Source organism: Anopheles marshallii, chromosome X (assembly GCF_943734725.1).
Source record: "Anopheles marshallii chromosome X, idAnoMarsDA_429_01, whole genome shotgun sequence".
Lineage (NCBI taxonomy): Eukaryota > Metazoa > Arthropoda > Insecta > Diptera > Culicidae > Anopheles > Anopheles marshallii.
This window is the reverse complement of record NC_071325.1, coordinates 10013510-10033393: the sequence shown is the minus strand read 5'-3', so window position 1 is coordinate 10033393 and position 19884 is coordinate 10013510. Positions and strand designations below refer to the sequence as shown.

Sequence of the window (19884 nt, the reverse complement as noted above, 5' to 3'; positions counted from 1 at the left end):
AATCGTTAGCGATTGCATCTTTAAGCTAATTAATTTCTTTATCTCATTACAGCACGTTTGACTGGAATACGAAACATGGGTTTCCTTTTGAGTAAGTAAATTTTAACACATTCGCGCCTTTATAATACTCACTATTATATTTTTTCAGAATTCAGCTATTACCTGAGTTTTTCAAAAAACGGTATGTTATTTGAATCGTTAAAATGTGTTTTAAGTTATGTTTAGAACACTCAGTTGGACTGGTGAAAATTGAGGACACATAGAGATATATTATTTATGTTATTTCTCATCTAAAATTCCACCTTATCACATATAATTTATCTTTTTCCTGGTGTTCTGTATATAAATATATTTTTGATTTTGGAAATATGATTTGGATTTATTATATAAAAAAGGGTCGAATATATACATATCCATATTGAAATGTGCCTTCAACATTCTACAACCAATATGAACTAATGTCTTTTTTTGCATAGCGGTTTGCAAAAAAAAGCTTTCCTTAATACTAATGACACTCATCATCACAAGAAGGGAAAGCAGCTGATCAGATGTTTTGCAATCACCCTTTGCTCAATTTTGATTAATTTTTAAAGACACCCATCACGCTATGGCCACCCACTTACTGTATGCCTTTCTATTTTCCAACCTCCTTGCCCCCCCTCACAGTCAAACACGACTGCATGGTCGTAATCGACTCCAAAAAATGCATTCCATCGCGTCGTGCGGTGTGTGACTTTTCTCGGATTATGGCTTACCTAGGCTTAATTAACTGCAGTGGTTTTAATTACGTTTAGTACTGTGCCCCTCTTATGACTAGATGATGCTGACTTCTCGCACGAACAGCGAAAGACCTTAAGCGGTGCGATGTGTGGTGGAAAAACTGTCCATTTCTGTTTGTTCTGGACGTTTAGACGAGTATTAAGCATACGGCTTAATACGATTGTTGGGGTTTTTTTTGTGGAAGTCAACTATCTTCAAGGGAGAAATCTTATAGATTTCTAAGAAAGAAATAGATTTCATTTCTTTAGTCAATTATTTTACTGTTGGAACTTTGGAGAGGCATTTAATTGGACGATGAGACATAACGACTTAACATGCTTCCTTACTCATCTAGAATTCTATTGCAATTCTTCTCCCCGATTGACAACAGATGTAATACGAACTTGAACACTTCCGAGCAAATCTATTGCTATCCCGAATAAGATATTACTCTTGAAACACCTTGCCTCACCACCCTATGCTCCCAAGCACCTACGATTCTGTAACAGCAACAACCTTGCCTCACCTAAATCGGGAGTAGCTTTAACCGCAACACAACAATGTCCGCACGGTTGCAAATGTTTGGAACCGCAATAGAAATCGTCTCGCGATAACTCTAGTGTGTGGTGCAGGCGGGCGCTGGTGTGCATCGCAGTGATCAGGTCCCCGGTCCAGCTAAAGGAATCGCTTTGATCGGGGTTTTGTCGGTGTGGTTGGCGTGATACACAGCAGCCATCGTTCGTGTGGCGCCCCCGCTGGAAGGGGGAACTAGTTTGTGCTCTCCCCGTCGTACATCGTTCTCATGTGCACGGCCGTTTTCGTGGCCTTTTGCCACTCCATCCGAAACCCCCCCCCCCCCCCCCCCCCTTCCCTCTCTTTTCCCGCGCCTTCTCCTAACACTGTCCTATCCAGTTCCCACTCTCATGCGCGTCGGTGTGTGAGTCAACGTGTGCGCTCGGGAGGTTCGCGGGCACGAAATTCCACGAACCCTGCTCAGTACGTATCGGCCGGTTGACGAGATAAAGTAGAGTCCGAGTAGTAATCGCGATCGCGGCGATCGGTCTCTGGGTAACAATATCCGTAGGAGTTAGGGCTAGGAGTTAGTACATGAAACTTCAGAAGGATGCTCCAACAGGAGCGAATGGACTGTCAATTCCAGGCCTCCAGCCTCCAGTAAGAAAGAAGTCGGTGTCGTTACATGTTTGTTGTCTATGATATCCTACCGAATGTGTACGGGTTGTGCATATGTGCGAGGTGATTGTGTGCGCATTAGTGTAATCGGTTCGCTAATGAGTCTATTCCAATGTTGGCCTATCAGTCCTAAATTGCAAATCAGTGCGGGAGGTACCTGCGGTACAACAGTGATCGTTTAAGCTGAAGTTCTGTCGAATAGTTTGCTTCAATTTTTATCGTCTGTTTCAAGAATAGTGATAAAGATCGATTCATTAAGGGGGTTTCTTTCCAAAGAACTCACATTTGATTAGTATAAGGCACGTCAGGAATTTGGAGTGGTAGACTTCGGTGCGGGAGTTGTAATGTTTGGTATCTTAAGTCTAGTGTCTTGTCCAAAACAGTATCTTCAGTGTTGTGTCTGTAATCAACACATGTTGATGAGGTTGTCTGTTTGAATTGATCTATGAGATACCTGATCTAGATGTAGATGTGAAGTTTTGGACGAATGGGCACCTTTAGGTTCGTAGAAAAAGGGTTATTAAGAATATTTCCAGCACCTTTCCCATTCTAGTGGTTGATTAGAGAAGCGGAGAGCAGTCGTCATCTCTCAAAGACTCGCCAGATGAGGATACGCCTGCTAAGAGACTAGCGATATAATAGTGCAAGACAAACTACCTTCATACAGCAGAGTAGCATTAGGGTATCGAAGTGCATTGAGTAGTGCCAGCAAAGAGCGGCCCTAGGATCGATGGTCCCAGCCCGGGCCCAACACGGCACCGATACGCAATGAGCGGCTGTCGCCGATCGGTTTTGCGCTCGAATCTGCGCTGTGTGTTTCGCAGCCGAACCAGCTGTTACTAGGGCGTACACACCTAGGTGACAACTCAGACGCCGGGCACTCCGGGGCTCGGGTCGGCGCCAGCTCAACCGGACTGCGGACACCCTGGTTGTGTGTTCCTTCGTTTTTTTTTCCCCCCCGCCTACACCTATCAAACCTCCCAACATCGTACCACACGGGCGGCAGAATCTCGGGAGTCGTAGCAGTAGGGAAGCCTGGAGTCTTCCTCATCTATCAAGCACACCTTCTTCATCTCTGTTTGGATTAGCACGATCAACAAGGGTTAGTACATTTTACATTCGCCGGCACTACGTTTGGCCGTTCGGAAGGTGGAATCCTTCAGGAAATGCACTTACTAATCTCATTATACTAAGCGACGAGCGTATGTGGCGTACCATTTTCATAACACTAGATTTCAGCAACCACCGCGCACCGGGAGAGTTGGCGGTGGTGATCTTGCACACCGGGAGAAAGTGGGTGGTGGGGTGTGGGTGGCACGGGTTCACATGAAGGTCTGAGCAAGTTGCGAACGGTTTTGCTCGGCCCGATAGTAGACGACAGCCGTCCCGCGCACAAACAGCAGGTTGCATAATCGTCAAAGGCGGGGGGGGTTTTCTGTTTTATATTCTCTGCCGCACGTCACATGCCGCACTCGCTTGCGTTTTCTGGTCGACAGTTTCTTACCGTGGACTGCTTTTACTGATGCTTGGTTCCTTTGCCTCGATCTACCTGGTTTTTTTTTTGCAGCAGTAGCATTAAAATCCTTTGCAGCAAAATCCTACCGCACCGTTATACTTCTCTCCCACATCACCACAGCAAGTGCTTTGCATCTTTCTTCCTTTCGCGTTGCACTGTTTTGCTGTTCGCTTTCAATTCGTTCGACGTGGTCCACCATTTTCGGTGCGTTTTCTTCCCCTTCTTTCTCACACAGCCTTTCGGGTATTTTGTGTATTTTGTTTTGCTTCTCGGTTTGCTTGGTTTTTTTTTTTCTTTTAATCGCAGACCGCCTGTCAAAGTTTCCTTTTCATTGACCGAGCGGCACGAAAAATTATATCATCGCATGTTATACTCCCCACCCGAAAAACCGGCTTCACCATACATTATTGACTGTGTGTGCTTTTGCACGACGCAGGCACAAAGTGGAGAAAGCACAAAACACCAAACAGCGGAACGGCTGGAAAGGGTTTGTTGTTTTGTGTTTTTTTTCCCCCCCGTTGCTTCGTTGCGGTTAAAAAAAAAAAAAAGGGTTACAACCGAATGGGTGGCGCGCACAGGGAGGTGGAGTCGTTGGCGACCGAATGGAGCGGAAAATGAAACGGTTTATGCTGCCCACTTCGCCGCACGTTTCACTTTCGCTCTCGGTTGCTGGCGTAAAAGAGGCCGAGAGCGGGCGGCGAAAAAAAAAAAGTCGAGCGCCCCTGACTTGGCTGGGCCGCAACGACATAGGGACGCTAAACCACAACGAAACCTTCAAGCTGTCCATGGAGGTGTGTGGCGTCCATCGATGGAATTATGATTCGAGGCTGATGTCTTCTGCGTGACCGGTATCGTGCCACCCAAAAAACCCTGCACCTTCCGTCCTCAACCTTTACGTCCAAATCAATCTTTGTTCAAGCTCCACCCCAACAAAAAAAAAATCAAAACCACGCGCAAGATTCTTACGTTCTGGTTGTTAGATATCGTAAAGCAGGGGTTTGTTGGGTTGGTTTTTTTTTTTTTATTTCCCTTCTGCCACCACGCGAACGTCACCGTTCGGTCGGGCGGTAAATTATGGTGCGCGAAAGAAAAAGTTGCGCTTGTGTGTGCCGATCGCGCATTGCCAAGGGGCCGCTTTCGCTCGGTTTTGCACCCAACCCGTTGCAACAATGCAGCAGCAAAACGCAAACGGTGTGCAATGTTGTTGCATGTGGGTTTATGCTTCGGTGTGTGAACTGCGTGGTTCTATAATTGCTGCAACTGCTTCGGCTTTAAAACAAAAAAAGAAAAACCAAACGTTTCAAAACATTCGACCGTATACCAAACATGTGCTGGGCATTCAGGGCGTTGGTGAAGCGTGAAAATTGTACCTTTTAAATCGTGGCCGCATCGTGGCGACCCGCTCCGTGGCAGACGGATGAGAAAATTGGGATCAGAAATTCATGTCTGCACGGTCTTGCACGCTGTAAATCTGCTCAGTCTGCGCCCTCCCGTCCCACCGGGGACCCAGTAAGACCCCCCCCCCCTCTCACATCTCACATCTGTGGTACTTGTTTCGAACGAAACAAAAAAAAAAGCGTAAGTGACTAATAAAACATAGGACAATTTTTGCGGGCTCCTGCGCAACGATTGCAGAGGCGGGCTCTCTGCAGGCGTACAGCAGCTGTTTACTTTAGCCACTTGTTTAACCCTTCAAGCCTCGCTCGCATCGAGCAAAACCTTCCTCCGATGAGGGTGCTTTAAAGTTTACGGCGGTGGCATTTAATCATCAGCACGGTGGCATGCACTAGAAATAGCCGTACAAAGGCTCTTGCTGACTCTTGGCGTACTCTGACTCAAACAGCTGTGAAAATGTACCGCAAGAAGGTGCATTTTTGTTGAGTACCGAAGATAACCTAGTTTTTGGATGGATAACGTCAAATATTAATATGTAGCTGGAAATATATGAATAGTCGCCAAAAACTTCTCGTCTAAGAATCCCAAAGAAACACAACTCTTTAAAGTTTTGCTTTTCAACTTCTGGGGAGTTTTGTTGAATTACTTGTTGGAAGATTTCCTCTTTCTTCTTATTGAGATATCCTGGTTAAACTTGAGCAATCGTCTAAGAATCCTCAAGACACCCATTTTTTTATAATATTTAACTGTCCAGTTTTTGGAACTTTAGATAAGATAAAATCCTGATCAAAATTACTTCTTTCTGCTTATTTGGGGATCCTAAAATATATGAGAAGTCGCCAAACATTTCTCGTTCAAGAATCCCCAATAAACACATCTCTTCAAATGTTTCATTTCTCAACTTATGAGGAGTTATGTGGGTTACTTGTTGGAAGATTTCCTCTTTCTTCTTATTGGGATATCCTGGGTAAACTTGAGCAATCGTCTGAGAATCCTCAAGAAACCCATTCTTTTATAGTATTTAACTGTCCAGTTTTTGGGGAGGTTAGATGAGCAGTTGTCTAAGGATCTCCAAGAAACCCATGTTTTTATAGTCTTACATTATCTAGTTTTTGGAGTTAGATATCCTATTCACCTTATCAAGATTACCTCTTTCATCTAATTTAGAGATCCTGGATATGCATCAGCAGTCGTCTAAGAATCCTCAAGAACCTCATTCTTTTATAATATTTAATTGTTCCGTTTTTGGGAAGTTTAGATTAGATATAATCACCTGATTCACACCACAATAATCACATGATCAACATCACGTCTTTCTGTTTATCGAAAGATCCTAAAATATATGAGTAGTCGTCTAAGAATCTCCAAGAAACCCATTCTTTTATAGTTTTTAACTGTCCAGTTTTGGCGAGTTTTAATTAGATAGCTATATCATCTTATCAAGATTACCTTTCTCTTCTGTTTGAGAGATGCTGGATATACACGTGCAGTCGTCTAAGAATCCTCAAGAACCTCATTCTTTTATAATATTTAATTGTTCCGTTTTTGGGAAGTTTAGATTAGATATAATCACCTGATTCACACCACAATAATCACATGATCAACATCACGTCTTTCTGTTTATCGAGAGATCCTAAAATATATGAGTAGTCGTCTAAGAATCTCCAAGAAACCCATTCTTTTATAGTCTTTAACTGTCCAGTTTTGGGGAGTTTTAATTAGATAGCTATATCGTCTTATCAAGATTATCTTTTCTCTTCTTTTTGAGAGATACTGGATATACACATGCAGTCGTCTAAGAATCCTCAAGAAACCCATTCTCTTGAAGCATGAAATGTACCAATTTTATCTGAAGGGTTTGAAAGTAATTATTGTAGCTGCCGGGGGGGCGCTACAGATGAATGTAGTAGCTTGATTGAAACCAAAAAACCAAGCGACCCCAGCAAGAACAACCTTTCTTCCCCACCTTCTCGGACTGGGCTGGAACTCTGCACGGGATCGTTATCTCACATCGGAGTTACTGCAGTGATTTCGCTGCCCGTTGTGTGTCGAGCCAACAATTGTGGGAAAAAGTGTCCCCAGTACGGCACCACTGCAACTGCATCACCCCAACCCCCCTCCCCGTTACCCTCCGACCGGCCCCTTTCTCTCCCTGCAATTTCTTGCTTCTAAGCCATTGCACAGACACGCACACAGACACACCGCTGGGGGTGCAACGGTATTGTTTTGCCAACGGTTTGATACTGCTGGGTTCATAATGTCTCGCCGCTCCAGTACAGCATTCCAGCGCCCGTGTCTATGTTGCATGTACCACTGCAAGGTGCGAACTGTGTGGGGTGAGGCTGCTTGCTGCGTGGTGTATTAGGGGAGGATGCTGGCAGGGCGGCGGGGGGGCATTTGGCATTCACATTTAGCAACCATTCTCGTTCGAGGTTGCGAGGCTTAAACCTACTTGTTTGCCTGCCCGCGTACCTTTACTTCACGGGGGGGTGGGGGGTGGAGGAGTGTTTGGGTGTGTTCCATTTTCCCTCCCCATGACGCTCACTCACTCACTCTCCTTGAGTCTTTCTTTTTCTTTCGTTTCCTTCACATTCCACATCACACACCGAGATGTGAATTTGCTCTCTTTTCCCGATCGAAATGGTTCAGCACCCAGTCAGTACCTTCGGTGTCGCGGTGCTGTGGGGGGGTGCGCGATCGCGAGGGTGAGTTTGGCCTTCTGGCGTACGGCGTACCCGTGGCCCGGCGGTGGGTGCGAGTGGGAGCGGTGGTAAGGGTGTAGTGCCCAACCCTATTTACCGAGTGGCGCAGCATATTCGCTCGCGGGTAACTAGCGAACCAGTTACCGGGCCCACAGCCACGAACTCTGGGCGCTGCCTCGTACGAGCGCGATGGAGGCTGTGCTGGGGAGGGTTTGGGCTCCAGATACGCTGCCATCGCAGCAGCAGTTGTGCATGGCAAAGATGTCGTTTTTCAAACGGAGCTCTGTGGACGCTGGGGTGGCTGCAGTCGCCTCCGTCTCCCCGTGCAGCCGCGTGTGTCGTGCTTCCGTTGTCTGTACCGTACCAGGCGCGGTACTTGGGTGGTATACGGCCACTAACAGGGTGGCAAAAATACCGTTCCACCCAAAAAAAAAACACACAGCCCTTCCACTCTTCCGTTTCCTTCCCCTTTCAGCCGGTGATCCTCTCTCACTCTCTCTGCGGACAAAGGCGCGTTTCCTTTTTGGGGCGAGTAAAAGAACCTTGGTGATGGTGCCGTTCCTTTCGAGCGCTGGGCGCAGCCCACCGTCCTGCATCTATCTAGGTAGAACCAAAACCTAAGGTGACCGTTCACTCCCCCTAACCGTGCGGTGAAAAGAATGCCAGCAATTGGTAGCAAACAACAACAACGCCAGTCGTCGATCGAACGAAAAGGGTGTGACGAAATAATTGGATCAAGTTGGGTCCTGCACGCCCCAGTCGGTAACACTCGCGGCACAGGCAGCGTGGTAGAGTTTTCGGTGTTGATAGTTTCGCCTGTTTTTCTTGCTCCCTTCGTCGGGCCACAAAGAGATTAAGGGAAAAAAAAACAAGAGCGTTCACCGGATAGCCTTCGTTAGGGTGCGCGGTGTGATTACGCAAATTGGTCAGACAAAATCTCGCAGCGCAGAGCAACGGAAGGTTCTGTTGGGGTTTTGGGGCAACCCCAAACAGTGTGCGGTTGTCGAAGCTTACCCTGATTGCGTCGTACCCGTGGACGGTGCCGGGTTTGGTCGTTCCGCTGGCAGTATCCGTTGTTAGTCGGCTGGGCATGCTTTAGACCAGAAATCCTTGAGCATTTTTACAATTTGGATGTACCAGATGTAAGAGATGTAATTTTAAAGTCTTCAGATGATGAGATACACAATATACGTTGAGCTCGCACAGAACCAACCTCAGAGGGGAATTCGCTTGAGGAATTCTAATTGCTGAGGTATTGGAAAACGTGCCGCGATATGATCGGCAACTTGAGCGATGTTGATCGAGTGGACTCTCATCAAACATCCAAACACTGTTGTATCCGGGAACTGTAGGCACTCCGGCAGTCTAAGGCGCTCCCGTACCGCAGCAACCCGTTACGAATGTGGAGCGTGATTCAACCGTCACCCATTCCGTAGCGAATCCGGTTTGAAGGCAGTAAGGTTGGTCCGAGCGCGAACCCACTGGAGCCGTTCGAAGCGGTGACATGAAGGTGAAGCAAATCCTTCACCGCGTTGCAGGAAGCGAACTAGAAGTGAACATCCAGTCAAAACATTCGTTCTGTAGCGTGAACGCAATGGTTCGGTTGTACCCAGTGTCCCCAGAACGGATTGGGAGCTGCTCCCGAGCGGAGCTAGCAAACGGACTTGCTTTTGCGGCGTAAAGATGTAAAGATTGGAGGGCAACAAAGGCCCTCTAGCCAAACCCGAACACGGAAGCTCATTGAAAGCACGGTCAAAGCAAAGCCTAGCCGCTACGGTGAACTCCCCCTTCCAAACCTGTCCGACACGCGGAGCTTGAGCACAATTTAATAGCAAAATCGCAGGATGTAAAGGTGTTCAATTCGATCCAGCATTCAGGGTTTTTTTGTTTGTTTGTTGGACGATTTCGATGCCCGAACGTCCTCATGCGGACGAGAAGCTCTAAATGCTAAGCGTAACGGGGATTTAGCTTCACTTTGAGCGTGTTTGCCGCTATATTCACCCGTAGGCGGTAATTATAATACTTTGAACCGAATGTGCCTTCGGGCAAGATGCATATATATACATTTTTTTTTTACAACTTCAACCAACCGATCCATCAGGTCGATCAGCGAGCGTCGCTTCCGAGAGCAAATTAATAATCCCGGTACGGTACGGGTGATTTCCTTGTCAAGGTTGGCTGACTAGCTGACTTCCTGTTTGGTTTGTTCGGCTGTTGCGAATTGTGCGCTTAAATCGATTGTTTTGCTTTGGTGCCCCAGCAGGCAACCGGGGGTTGATAGAGGTTGTAGAGAGGTGTTGGGACATTTAAATGTTCAGCTCGATGACTTTCAACATAGTTTCTTAGAATGCGTTGAGAGTTGAGTCATGATTCGGAGGACTCTGCACAGAAGATCATTATCAATGACTCGTCACAAGAGATTAATGGAGCTGAAGACTAGTAATTTCCAGCCAAATTCCACACAAATCTTTCATCAAATCTATTTCAATATCTGTCAATTTCAATGAGACACTTTGCATGTTGTTAGGCATTTTTTACTTCTAGCAGAGACACTATGTTTAAGAATTTCTATCATTGGTATCAGTTATCACTTTTTTATTGGTTAAAACTAACTGATCTGAAGTTCTTGGGTAATTTGGCGTCTTCAATGGTCTTGCGCATATAGAGATCTCAGATATAGCATAAGATATAGCCTGATATTGTATTATACAGGAATATCCGATCCTTGAAGCTCCGTGGAAGGAATCTGTAGTAAGAATAGACCAATTGGACCTTCCTCAATGTGTCGTGCTTAGACAAGCGCATCTTTGATTTGGCGATTCCAAGGGTCTTGCGCATATAGAATTCTCAGATATAGCATTGCCTGATATTGTGTTATACTGGAATATCAGATCCTTGAAGCTCCGTGGAAGGAATCTGTAGTAAGAACAGACCTATTGGACCTCCCTTTATAAGACGTGCTTAGACAAGCGCTTCTGTAATTTGGCGAAGGGTCTTGTGCATATATAGTAATCCCAGAGACAGGATTACCTGATATTGTATTATACTGGAATATCAGATCCTTGAAGCTCCGTGGAAGGGATCTGTAGTAAGAATAGACCAATTGGACCTTCCTCAATGTGTCGTGCTTAGACAAGCGCATCTTTGATTTGGCGATTCCAAGGGTCTTGAACATATTGGAATCTCAGATGTTGGATTATATTGGAATACTTGGTACTTGGTAATACTAATACTTGGTATCACTTATCACTTTTTTATTGGTTAAAACTAACTGATTTGAAGTTCTTGGGTAATTTGGCGTCTTCAATGGTCTTGCGCATATTGAAATCTCAGATATAACATTGCCTGATATTGTATTATACTGGAATATCAGATCCTTGAAGCTCCGTGGAAGGAATCTGTAGTAAGAATGGACCAATTGGACCTCCCTTTATGAGTCGTGCTTAGACAAGCGCATCTGTGAATTGGCGGTTCCAAGGGTCTTGCGCATATAGAATTCTCAGATATAGCATTACCTGATATTGTATTATACTGGAATATCAAATCCTTGAAGCTCCGTGGAAGGAATCTGTAGTAAGAATAGACCAGTTGGACCTTCCTCAATGTGTCGTGCTTAGACAAACGCATCTGTAATTTGGCGATTCTAAGGGTCTTGCGCATATTGGAATCTCAGATATTGGATTATATTGGAATACTAGATCCATGGAGGTTCCTCTGACTGACTCTGTCCGGCTGTGCCGTGGTAGACATAATTCTAGTTAACCTGTTAATGATGTCAAACTGATTGGGCCTCCCATTAATGAGTCGTACTAAGGCAACGGCTTAGACGACTTCCTACGGGGGGTACTTAAAATTTGTTAATACTGTCGTTTTCCTTTCTTCCCCTCTAAGCTGCTCTCTACCGGATGCAGCTAACGTGTGACTGCTTCGTTTCCCCCTTAAAAAAAAACGAATGGAAGCGGACGCATCTTCCGCTCTATAGCCGCAGGTTTCCCATCACTAGCCGTTCGGCCTACCTTGTGGAGAGTTGCGAAAATAAAGCTCCCTCCATCTCTTCGTTCCCCCCACACCCCGACACTCTCCCATCTTACCACTCTGCTCCTAACTCCATAGCAGGTGTCACGACCTAACCGTTACGCCGCGCCCCGTCACCCAAAAAAAAAAAAATAGCTGACCGGGCGGCAGCCAACCGATTGCGGTCAAGGTGAGACCGCGCACTGGTGTGCCGTTACTGGTTTTGGTGTCTAATGATGCAGATCGAGCGGGCGAGATACGATCGCCTCGTGTCGTTGTCCCAAAAGTGTTGGTGCGTGCGTTAAGCTTCAGGGTCTGCGTTAGTAAGGGAGCGAGAGAGAGAGCGCCTGGGATGTGGAAGCGACCGCACGCACACCACATTTTAATGCGGGCGGCACACAAATTTCATTTTTGCGCTCGTACGCCGAACCACCGGGACGCGCCAGTTGCCGATTTTATTCGGGATGTGTGATCGTACGGAGTGCGAGGGCCCTGCTACTGCAGTGGCGCAGGCGCGGCAGATGTAAGCGGATGACGGTAATAATGTGAAACTTGTTTGATATTAAATAACAGTTTATTACCGAAAAATGAGCGTCTGAGGCCTTTTCCTTTACACGGCTCGCAGCATCTCGCATACATTTTCGGTGCAGTCAGGTGTACGTGTGTGTGTGGTTGTTGGTAATCTTGTCGTAATATTGTCCGCTGTCGGTAGCGAAAGACTGATGCAAGCAGTACACGCACACACCGCACACCGCTTGGAATGCAGGCGCGCGGGTTAGCTAAGGAGGGAAGAGATACATTTCACACTCGCTTGCATTTGACAGTTTTGTAGCGCTTAATGAGCGATCGGGCACATCACTATCGGAGGTCTCCGAACTTGTGTCGTTTCCACTCGCACCACCACCACCTCCCCCCTTCATGGCCTCCACCGCGAACATATCGCTGCTAATAATCTGATGCGATGATTGGAATTTCACTGGTGAAACGAGCTCCATTTCATTAAATAAAATGTGGCGCATTTCGAACGTAAGCTGTTGGGCCTCTCCCCACCCCTCCCCACCACACATACACACACGGTTGCGATTGCCGGGTGGAGCTTAAATTAATTCATAATTAAACTTACTGCTACACCCAGTCCCGAAAATTGGCACCCCTTTTGGGAGGGGGGGGGGGGGGTTTTCAAGTTTTTCCCCGTTCCACCCGTCCCGTGTTCGACGCTAATTTTTGCCATCAACAACCCGCTCGGCCGGTTATGTCGTCGATGAGCAGAGGCTGTTTTTTTTTTTTATTTGGCGCGCACCTTTCGCACCTTTATACTGTGGCTAATTTTTCCGTTTCGCCGTAACTCGTTGGCCCGGGGTGTTGCTCTAAATAGTGAAGTAGAAGCCTTACACCACTTACATCCATAACATCTTCTCCTTCCAGGGTTTTCTTTTTCCTCTCCCATATAAAGACACACGGGCAAATTAAGACAAACTTCTTTCAATCTTCCTTTTTCCCAACCCACATATGTTGTGGGAAAACTGCATCTCTCGCCCACCGTTGCGAGGCAAAATTGCGGATGCCATTTCATTCAACGGCAAGGGGACCATCCACATGTGGTTGTGTTTGTGTGTGTGTGTGTGTGTGGTAGGTCGTGAGCCTTTGGGTGAGTTCCCGACCGGAGATCGGTAGCCGGTTGATCGGCAGCCCGGTTCGATTATGATGCAAACGGTCTGACGTAAGGATCGGCATCAAGCATTTGCATAACATCCGAGGCGAACGAAAGCGGCCGTATGCGGCGAGTCGGCGCGCGGTGTATGTTGTTTTAGTTTTCGGGGTGCCTCTACCCGTGCTTCACCACGTTACGCGTGCGGAGCCGAAGAGCTTACAGCCGAATTTTATCTTCATCTGCAAACTCCCCGAAGAGTCAATCCACCGATGGGTATCGATGGTGTTTTGTGGGGCCACCGATGGAAAAAAGGGTTAGTTCTCCATTGTGCAATCGGTTCGAGACTGTTATCTGGCCGAGATGGGGCACACTTTGCCGAAATTGATGCCGTCGCTACACTGCATCGCTGTCAAATGGGCGTCAGTATACCGAGAATGATTTAGTTTTTGACACTAACGTATCTGGAGTAATCTTCAATGAAGATCACAATCTTCAACTTGAAGTTTTTAAAAGCTAAATGTAGCAAGAAGACTTAAGGAATTATTTGGTTTTCATAAAGACTTCAACATAGCTGGATTAATCTTTAATTTGCCTAGAAGATCGCAACTTGAAGTCTTCAAAAGCTAGATAAACAAAGACGGATTTGGGTTAAAGGTTATATGATCTTAAGTATTTAGGGTTTAGGCTTTAAAAGACTTCAACATCTTCAATATGCAATGGAGATCGCAATCTTCAACTTAAAGTCTTCAAAGGTTAAATGTAGCTAGAAGATTGTTGGAATTCTATAGTTTTTGAAAGACTTCAACATATCTGGAATAATCTTCAATTTACAATGAAGATTGCAATCTTCAACTTGAAGTCTTCAAAAGTTAAATAAAACAAGATGACTTTAGGAATTATTTAGTTTGTTTGAAAAACTACAACACATCTGAAATAATCTTCAATTTGCCTTGAAGATCGCAACTTGAAGTTTTCAAAAGCTAACCGAAAACCTGACGAATTTGGATTAAAAGTTAAAGACTTTAAGTAATATTTGGCGTGTGAAAGACTTCAACATATCTGGAGTAGTCTTCAATTTGCAATGACGATCGTAATCTTCAACTTGAAGTAATCAAATTTAAATTTAAATTAATCAAATAATTAAATGTAGCAAGAAAACCTTAGGAATTATTTTAAAAAAATAAAAATTTAAAAGGAAAGGCTCCATCATGTCTGGAGTAACCATCAATTTGCAATGAAGATCGCAACTTGAAGTCTACAAACGCTAAATAAAACCAGACGAATTTGGATTGAAGGTTACAGACATTAAAAATTATTTGGTTTTTGAAAGACTCCAACATATCCGGAGTAATCTTCAATGTGCAATGAAGATCGCAATATTCAACTTGAAGTCTTCAAAAGCTAAATGTAGCAAGAAGACTTTAGGAATTGTTTAGTTTTTTGAAAGACTCCAACATATCTGGAGTAATCTTTAATATACAATGAAGATCGCAACTTGAGGTCTTCAAAACCTAAAAAAATAAGACGAATTTGAGTTGAAGACTTTAAGTATTATATGGGATTTGAAAGACTTCAACATATCTGGAGCAATCTTTAATATGCAATGACGATCGCAATCTTCAACTTGTAGTCTTCAAAAGTTAAGTGTAACAAGAAGATCTTAAGAATTATTTAGTTTGTTTGAAAAACTCCAACATATCTGGAATAATCTTCAATTTACAGTGAGGATTGCAATCTTTATCTTGCAGTCTTGAAAAGTTATATAAACCAAGACGACTTTATGTTGAAATAAATCTTTCAAATGAGGTCTGCTGAGGCATGACCCTTCATAAAAGTTTAATAAAAGGCTCATGTACAAGCTGTGGGTCTTTAATAGGTTAAGTTAGGTAGCAAAAACCTGTGTGACGATATCAACCAAATTATGAAAGAGTTGTTGAACAATTCTTTGAAATCCAGCTATATCATTCTGAAATAGTTCCAAGGATTCGAGTCAAGAACATGAAGATATATCTCCAAGATGTCAAGCATAATTCTGAACAGTTTGAGATCAATATTTGAATATCTGTAAGTTTGGTGACATATTGGTACCTTACTGTAGCTCTTTATGTCTCACAAACTTCTTGTCCATTTCGAAGTGTTGCAGATATTGTTAAACTTAATATTAATAATGGCCCTGTCAAACACTGCCGGAGAATAGTTATTATGAATGGTTTACTCATCGTCGGGGTATAATTCGGCACTACGCATGATTACAACTTTTACTCGCGCTCTTTTGCTTTGAATGAAAGGGAAAATGACTCGTTTCGGTCTCTGCTAAGTGGAACAGGCACGCGTTTAGGGTTGTTTTTTTTTTTTGTTTTGGCAGACATGTGTCCACACTTCGGAATCACATCCAAACGCCCATTCACCCCACCGATCAAAGCAACCTTCAGGGTTGAAACATGTCACCGTTGTGAGACTTCAGATTGCGAGATCTCCGGTTCGGGAGATGCGATCGTCTCCTTTCGTACAAAGTACGACGGCCACCACCATGCACGTGCAAACAGTGACACCGCGAGCGCAAAAAACCGAACTATGCGAGGTGCGAGCTCGTTACTTTTCGCCCATCACCCAGCCACGAAACGTCGATCCGGCAGATTAATCTGTCACGTTTCTTGTGCCGGGACCGCCGGACCTGAACGCACCGCTTGAAGTCAAACAAACAAACACAAATGACAACGCGCCTAACGATCGCCAGACCGGAAAGCCCTCGAGCGTGTTGGAAAAACCAGTTCCCGAGCTGCAGGCGGGCGCGGCCGGCCGGACGGGCGGCACTGACATCCATCAAATGTTGCTCATCTTCACCTCATCCGCGACGGGACAGGAAGCCTGCGCAATGTGAGGCAAAAACAAAAAAATAATACACATGAACACCATTTAGCCAACGGCTGCTTACGTTCCCTAATCAGGTTGAGGGGGTTTTATTGCGGCTTTTTGATTTGTTTTCAGCTTGCCACGACGAGCTCGTTTTCGGGTGGTTCGAACGAAAGATTGGAAGGCTTGGGATTGCTCAAGAGCTGGCAATGTAATGTTCCTCCATTCGGCTACTGTTGCTTGAAATGGTAAAGAGGAGACATGGTGCTGGTGTTTGCATACGAGGTGCAGTTGACTCATCCAGCAGGGGAGTCGCATTGCTACAGTTGAAGAATTCACCCATCAGCAGTGTGCGTCATATCGCACCTCAGCAATCAAACGAAAGATCCCGGAGGAAAGTCCACTCCACTCACCGAATTCGTCCAAGAATGTGCTGCCAGAGTCGATAGCGCACAGAGTACTCTCGAGAAAATATATTAAAGTTCTTGCTTATCTTCCTTTACCACACAACTTTTAGATGTCGCGTAGCAGCAGTGCCCAGGCTCTTCTTCTCCTTGGCTGTTCATTGTATCTGGTCATCTATCTGCACACCGCCGATGGATCCGTTTTGGCAGGTGGAATCGATCGGTAAGTACTGAGCCGCACTCCCCTCCCGACACGTTCTGATGTGTTTTTCGTTTCGCTCTTCGCGTAACAGTGGCAACAGGCAACATCGAGCAATGCGGCGATCGGACGGCGGATTGGAACAGGTAGAGGACCGCACCAACGCTATAGATCAACCGCTGGATCAGGCACTGCAGCTCAAGTACTACGATGTCGTGCAGGTGGACTTGGTGCACAGCCTGCCAGCGCAGCCCGACTCCGACGCGGTTTCGCTGGTGGCGGCTGGTGCTGGTGAGGGGCAGAGCACCGACCAGCCGGCCCCATCGTCGACACCGACCGCCAGCACCGGCAAGAGCGAGTCGGCCAAGACGCTCGCGGACCAGGTGGCGGAGGGCAAGTACGGGCTGATCCATCGCGAGCTGTTCCAGCGTCGGCCGCAGCGGCTCGGCGTGCTGAACTACCGCCGGAACGAGGAGGTCCCGCTGGACGACGAGCGCAACTACGGCGGCTTACGGCCGGACGAGATCTGGCTGGCGGAGGACCACCTGCTCGTGCTGAAGGGCGGTTCGATCAGCTTCGGCAGCAACCGATCCGGCGCGGATGCCGGCGGTCCCTGGCAGCCGATCGACGACTACCGGGCACCGGACCGGCAGGTCCAGATACCGGCCAACCCCGCCGTCCCGCCACCCTTTCCCGTGCAGCTCCGCGAGAACGGACCAATTGAGTTTATCCGTGGTCGTCAGGTGCCGGCATTTAATCCGTTTACTAACGAGTCGGCGTTCCTCTTCACCAACAAAGCGTTCCCGGTCATACGGCCGGAAGATTTCGGTGGGCAAAATATACTTGCCGGGCCAGCGGCGCACAATGCTACTGGCCAGCACCACACCGGACTCCAGTATCCGCCCCCGGTCAACCCGCCGCCCGTCAGTGACAATCGCACGTACTCGAACCCGTTCCTGAAGCTGCCACCGCCGGGACCACCGTTCGGGCCGCCGGTCGGCGGCGGTTCGCTGGACGACGTGCGCAACCGTACCGGTCCGTACCCGGTGCCGCCCGGCGATGAGGACGACCCGTCCCTCTACTACCCACCGCCGTACACGTTCGAGTACCGCGGCAACTACACCAACCCGGTACCGCCCGGACCGCTCGTGCCGGGCATTATACTGCCGCCACCGCCCAACTTCTTCATACTGAAGCCGGCCCCGGGGGCGAACGGTACGGACGGGCCGGTGCCGGCGGCCGACCGGCCAAAGGTCACCAAACCGCCGAAACACTACGCCAGTGTGCGGCCCCACCCGACCACAACGGTGCCGCCCGCATCCGCCAACGGTGTGGCACCGCCGAAAATTGCACCGTCCCGCGTGGAGATCCAGAAGGCGGTGCTGAAAACGTTCGTGCCTGTGCTGGAGGTGTACGGTGCGCCGAAATCGCCCTCGAAACCCGCCTCGAAACGACCGCGCCCGAAACCGACCGGCGCACCGCCGACGGTGAGCACCGTTGCCGCCACGACGCCCCTCCTAACGCCTTCGACCAAGTTGCACAAAATTCCACCGGAGGTCGGTGTGGCCCGGCCACCACCACCGGCCCAGGCCGCCCATCCGATCTACGCCGAGTACTTCGACATACGCACCTCGACCAGCCCGCCCGGATGGAACGATGTGGGGTCGTCGCCCGTGACGCCCCATCTGCCAGCCCGCACCTATCTGCCGGTGGTGGGCACGAAACACCGGCCGGAACCGGCGCGTCCGATCGCACCGGCCACCCCGGACTACCTGGCCGGCACGTACGGCTACAGCCCGATCGAGCAGTTCCACCGCGAGGTGCAAACCATCCGCCAGACGCTGCAGATCTACGAGAAGGCGAACAAGCTCACCAAGGCGGGCCGCACGTCCAAGGCACACCAGCCGGCCCCGACGCTCACCAATCTGTCGCTCTCGTTCGACGGCAACGTCTATCGCACGCTCTTCCCGGAGGAGGTGCCGCAACCGCTACACGTCGGTGGTTTGCCGACCTATCAGCAACCCGCCTACAAGCCGCCGTACGACCCCTCGCCGGCCTACGTGTACCGCGCCGGGTCGAACAGCGTGGTGGCGCCGAATCTACCGACCGGCTACTACGTCACCACCACCGACTACGGGCGGCACGCGACGGGCTACGGTGGTGACCACCGGCCGCAGTACTACCAACCATCCGCACAGCCGCCACCGCCGGCCCAGCCCGACCTGTCCTACATTGCGCCCGTCATCCTGAACAACGGGGCGAGCGGCTACAACCGCCGTCCCGAGTTTGACCCGAGCGCGCCGGGCACCACCACCAAATCCTACCTCATCCTGGACCACCGGCTGCCCGGTGCGACCCGGTTGCGCCCGGACCGCCAACGGCAACCGCTCACCGACGTGCCGTACCTGTACCGCGGCGGTGGCGCACCGTCGGTCGACCAGGGTGCGGGACCCGTCCGCAACCGGTACCTGGAGAGCGACATACTCGTCAACTACAAGCATCCCCTGCCGGTGCTGAACCCGGACAGCGAGTTTCTGCCGTACCATCATCGGCTGAAGGTGCGCAAGCGGCAGAATGTGCGCGGTGCCGGCGAACAGAAACCGCGCTATCTCGGCCAGCCGCTCTACAACCACCGGTAGTGTGGGGATGTGCCTCGTTGCGAAGTAACTCCTCGCGTGGGAAGTAATTCTTGAGCAGTTAATGGCGAGGATGGTAGGAAATTGAAGAAAGAAAGGGATAGGGGGAGGGATTTGAGGTTAGAATGCTCACAGAGAAGACTTTTCTTTGGTTTTTTGTATATAGCAGATATAATTGGTTTGCGTCATTCAGCGTACCCAGCAGCAGTAGGAATCGATAGTTTGAAACAAACGAAACAAGAAACAAAACAGTGGCCGCCCAGCGCAACCTTCGCTGTGTGCGGTTCGGCAAAAAGGCAACGAACTAGGAAATACTCATGTGTAATTATTTGTTGTTTGTAATTTGTTGAACGCTTATAGAAATGTTGGGTGGCATGGGCAGACGGATGCTCTGTGCTTCCCGGTGGTGCGGTTGCAGGTTAGGGTCTTTGCCATAGACTGTAGAACAAGAACAACAACAAAAAAATGTAATAAAACAAAATCACTATGAATATAACACGTACCGACGCAATGCGATGCTCAACAGCCACCCAATATACGTGCAGATGATGAATACCCGCATCG

The 19884-nt window shown here is 48.0% G+C and overlaps 1 protein-coding gene across 1 annotated transcript; it reads left to right on the top strand.

The window, feature by feature from the left end:
• The first annotated feature begins 16598 nt into the window (after positions 1 to 16598).
• Positions 16599 to 19323, top strand: LOC128708651 (atrophin-1). The gene is made up of 2 exons (XM_053803633.1): positions 16599 to 16708; positions 16779 to 19323. Exons 1-2 carry the CDS (start codon positions 16599 to 16601, stop codon positions 19321 to 19323), a joined length of 2655 nt encoding a protein of 884 aa, XP_053659608.1.
• The last annotated feature ends 561 nt before the right edge of the window (positions 19324 to 19884 follow it).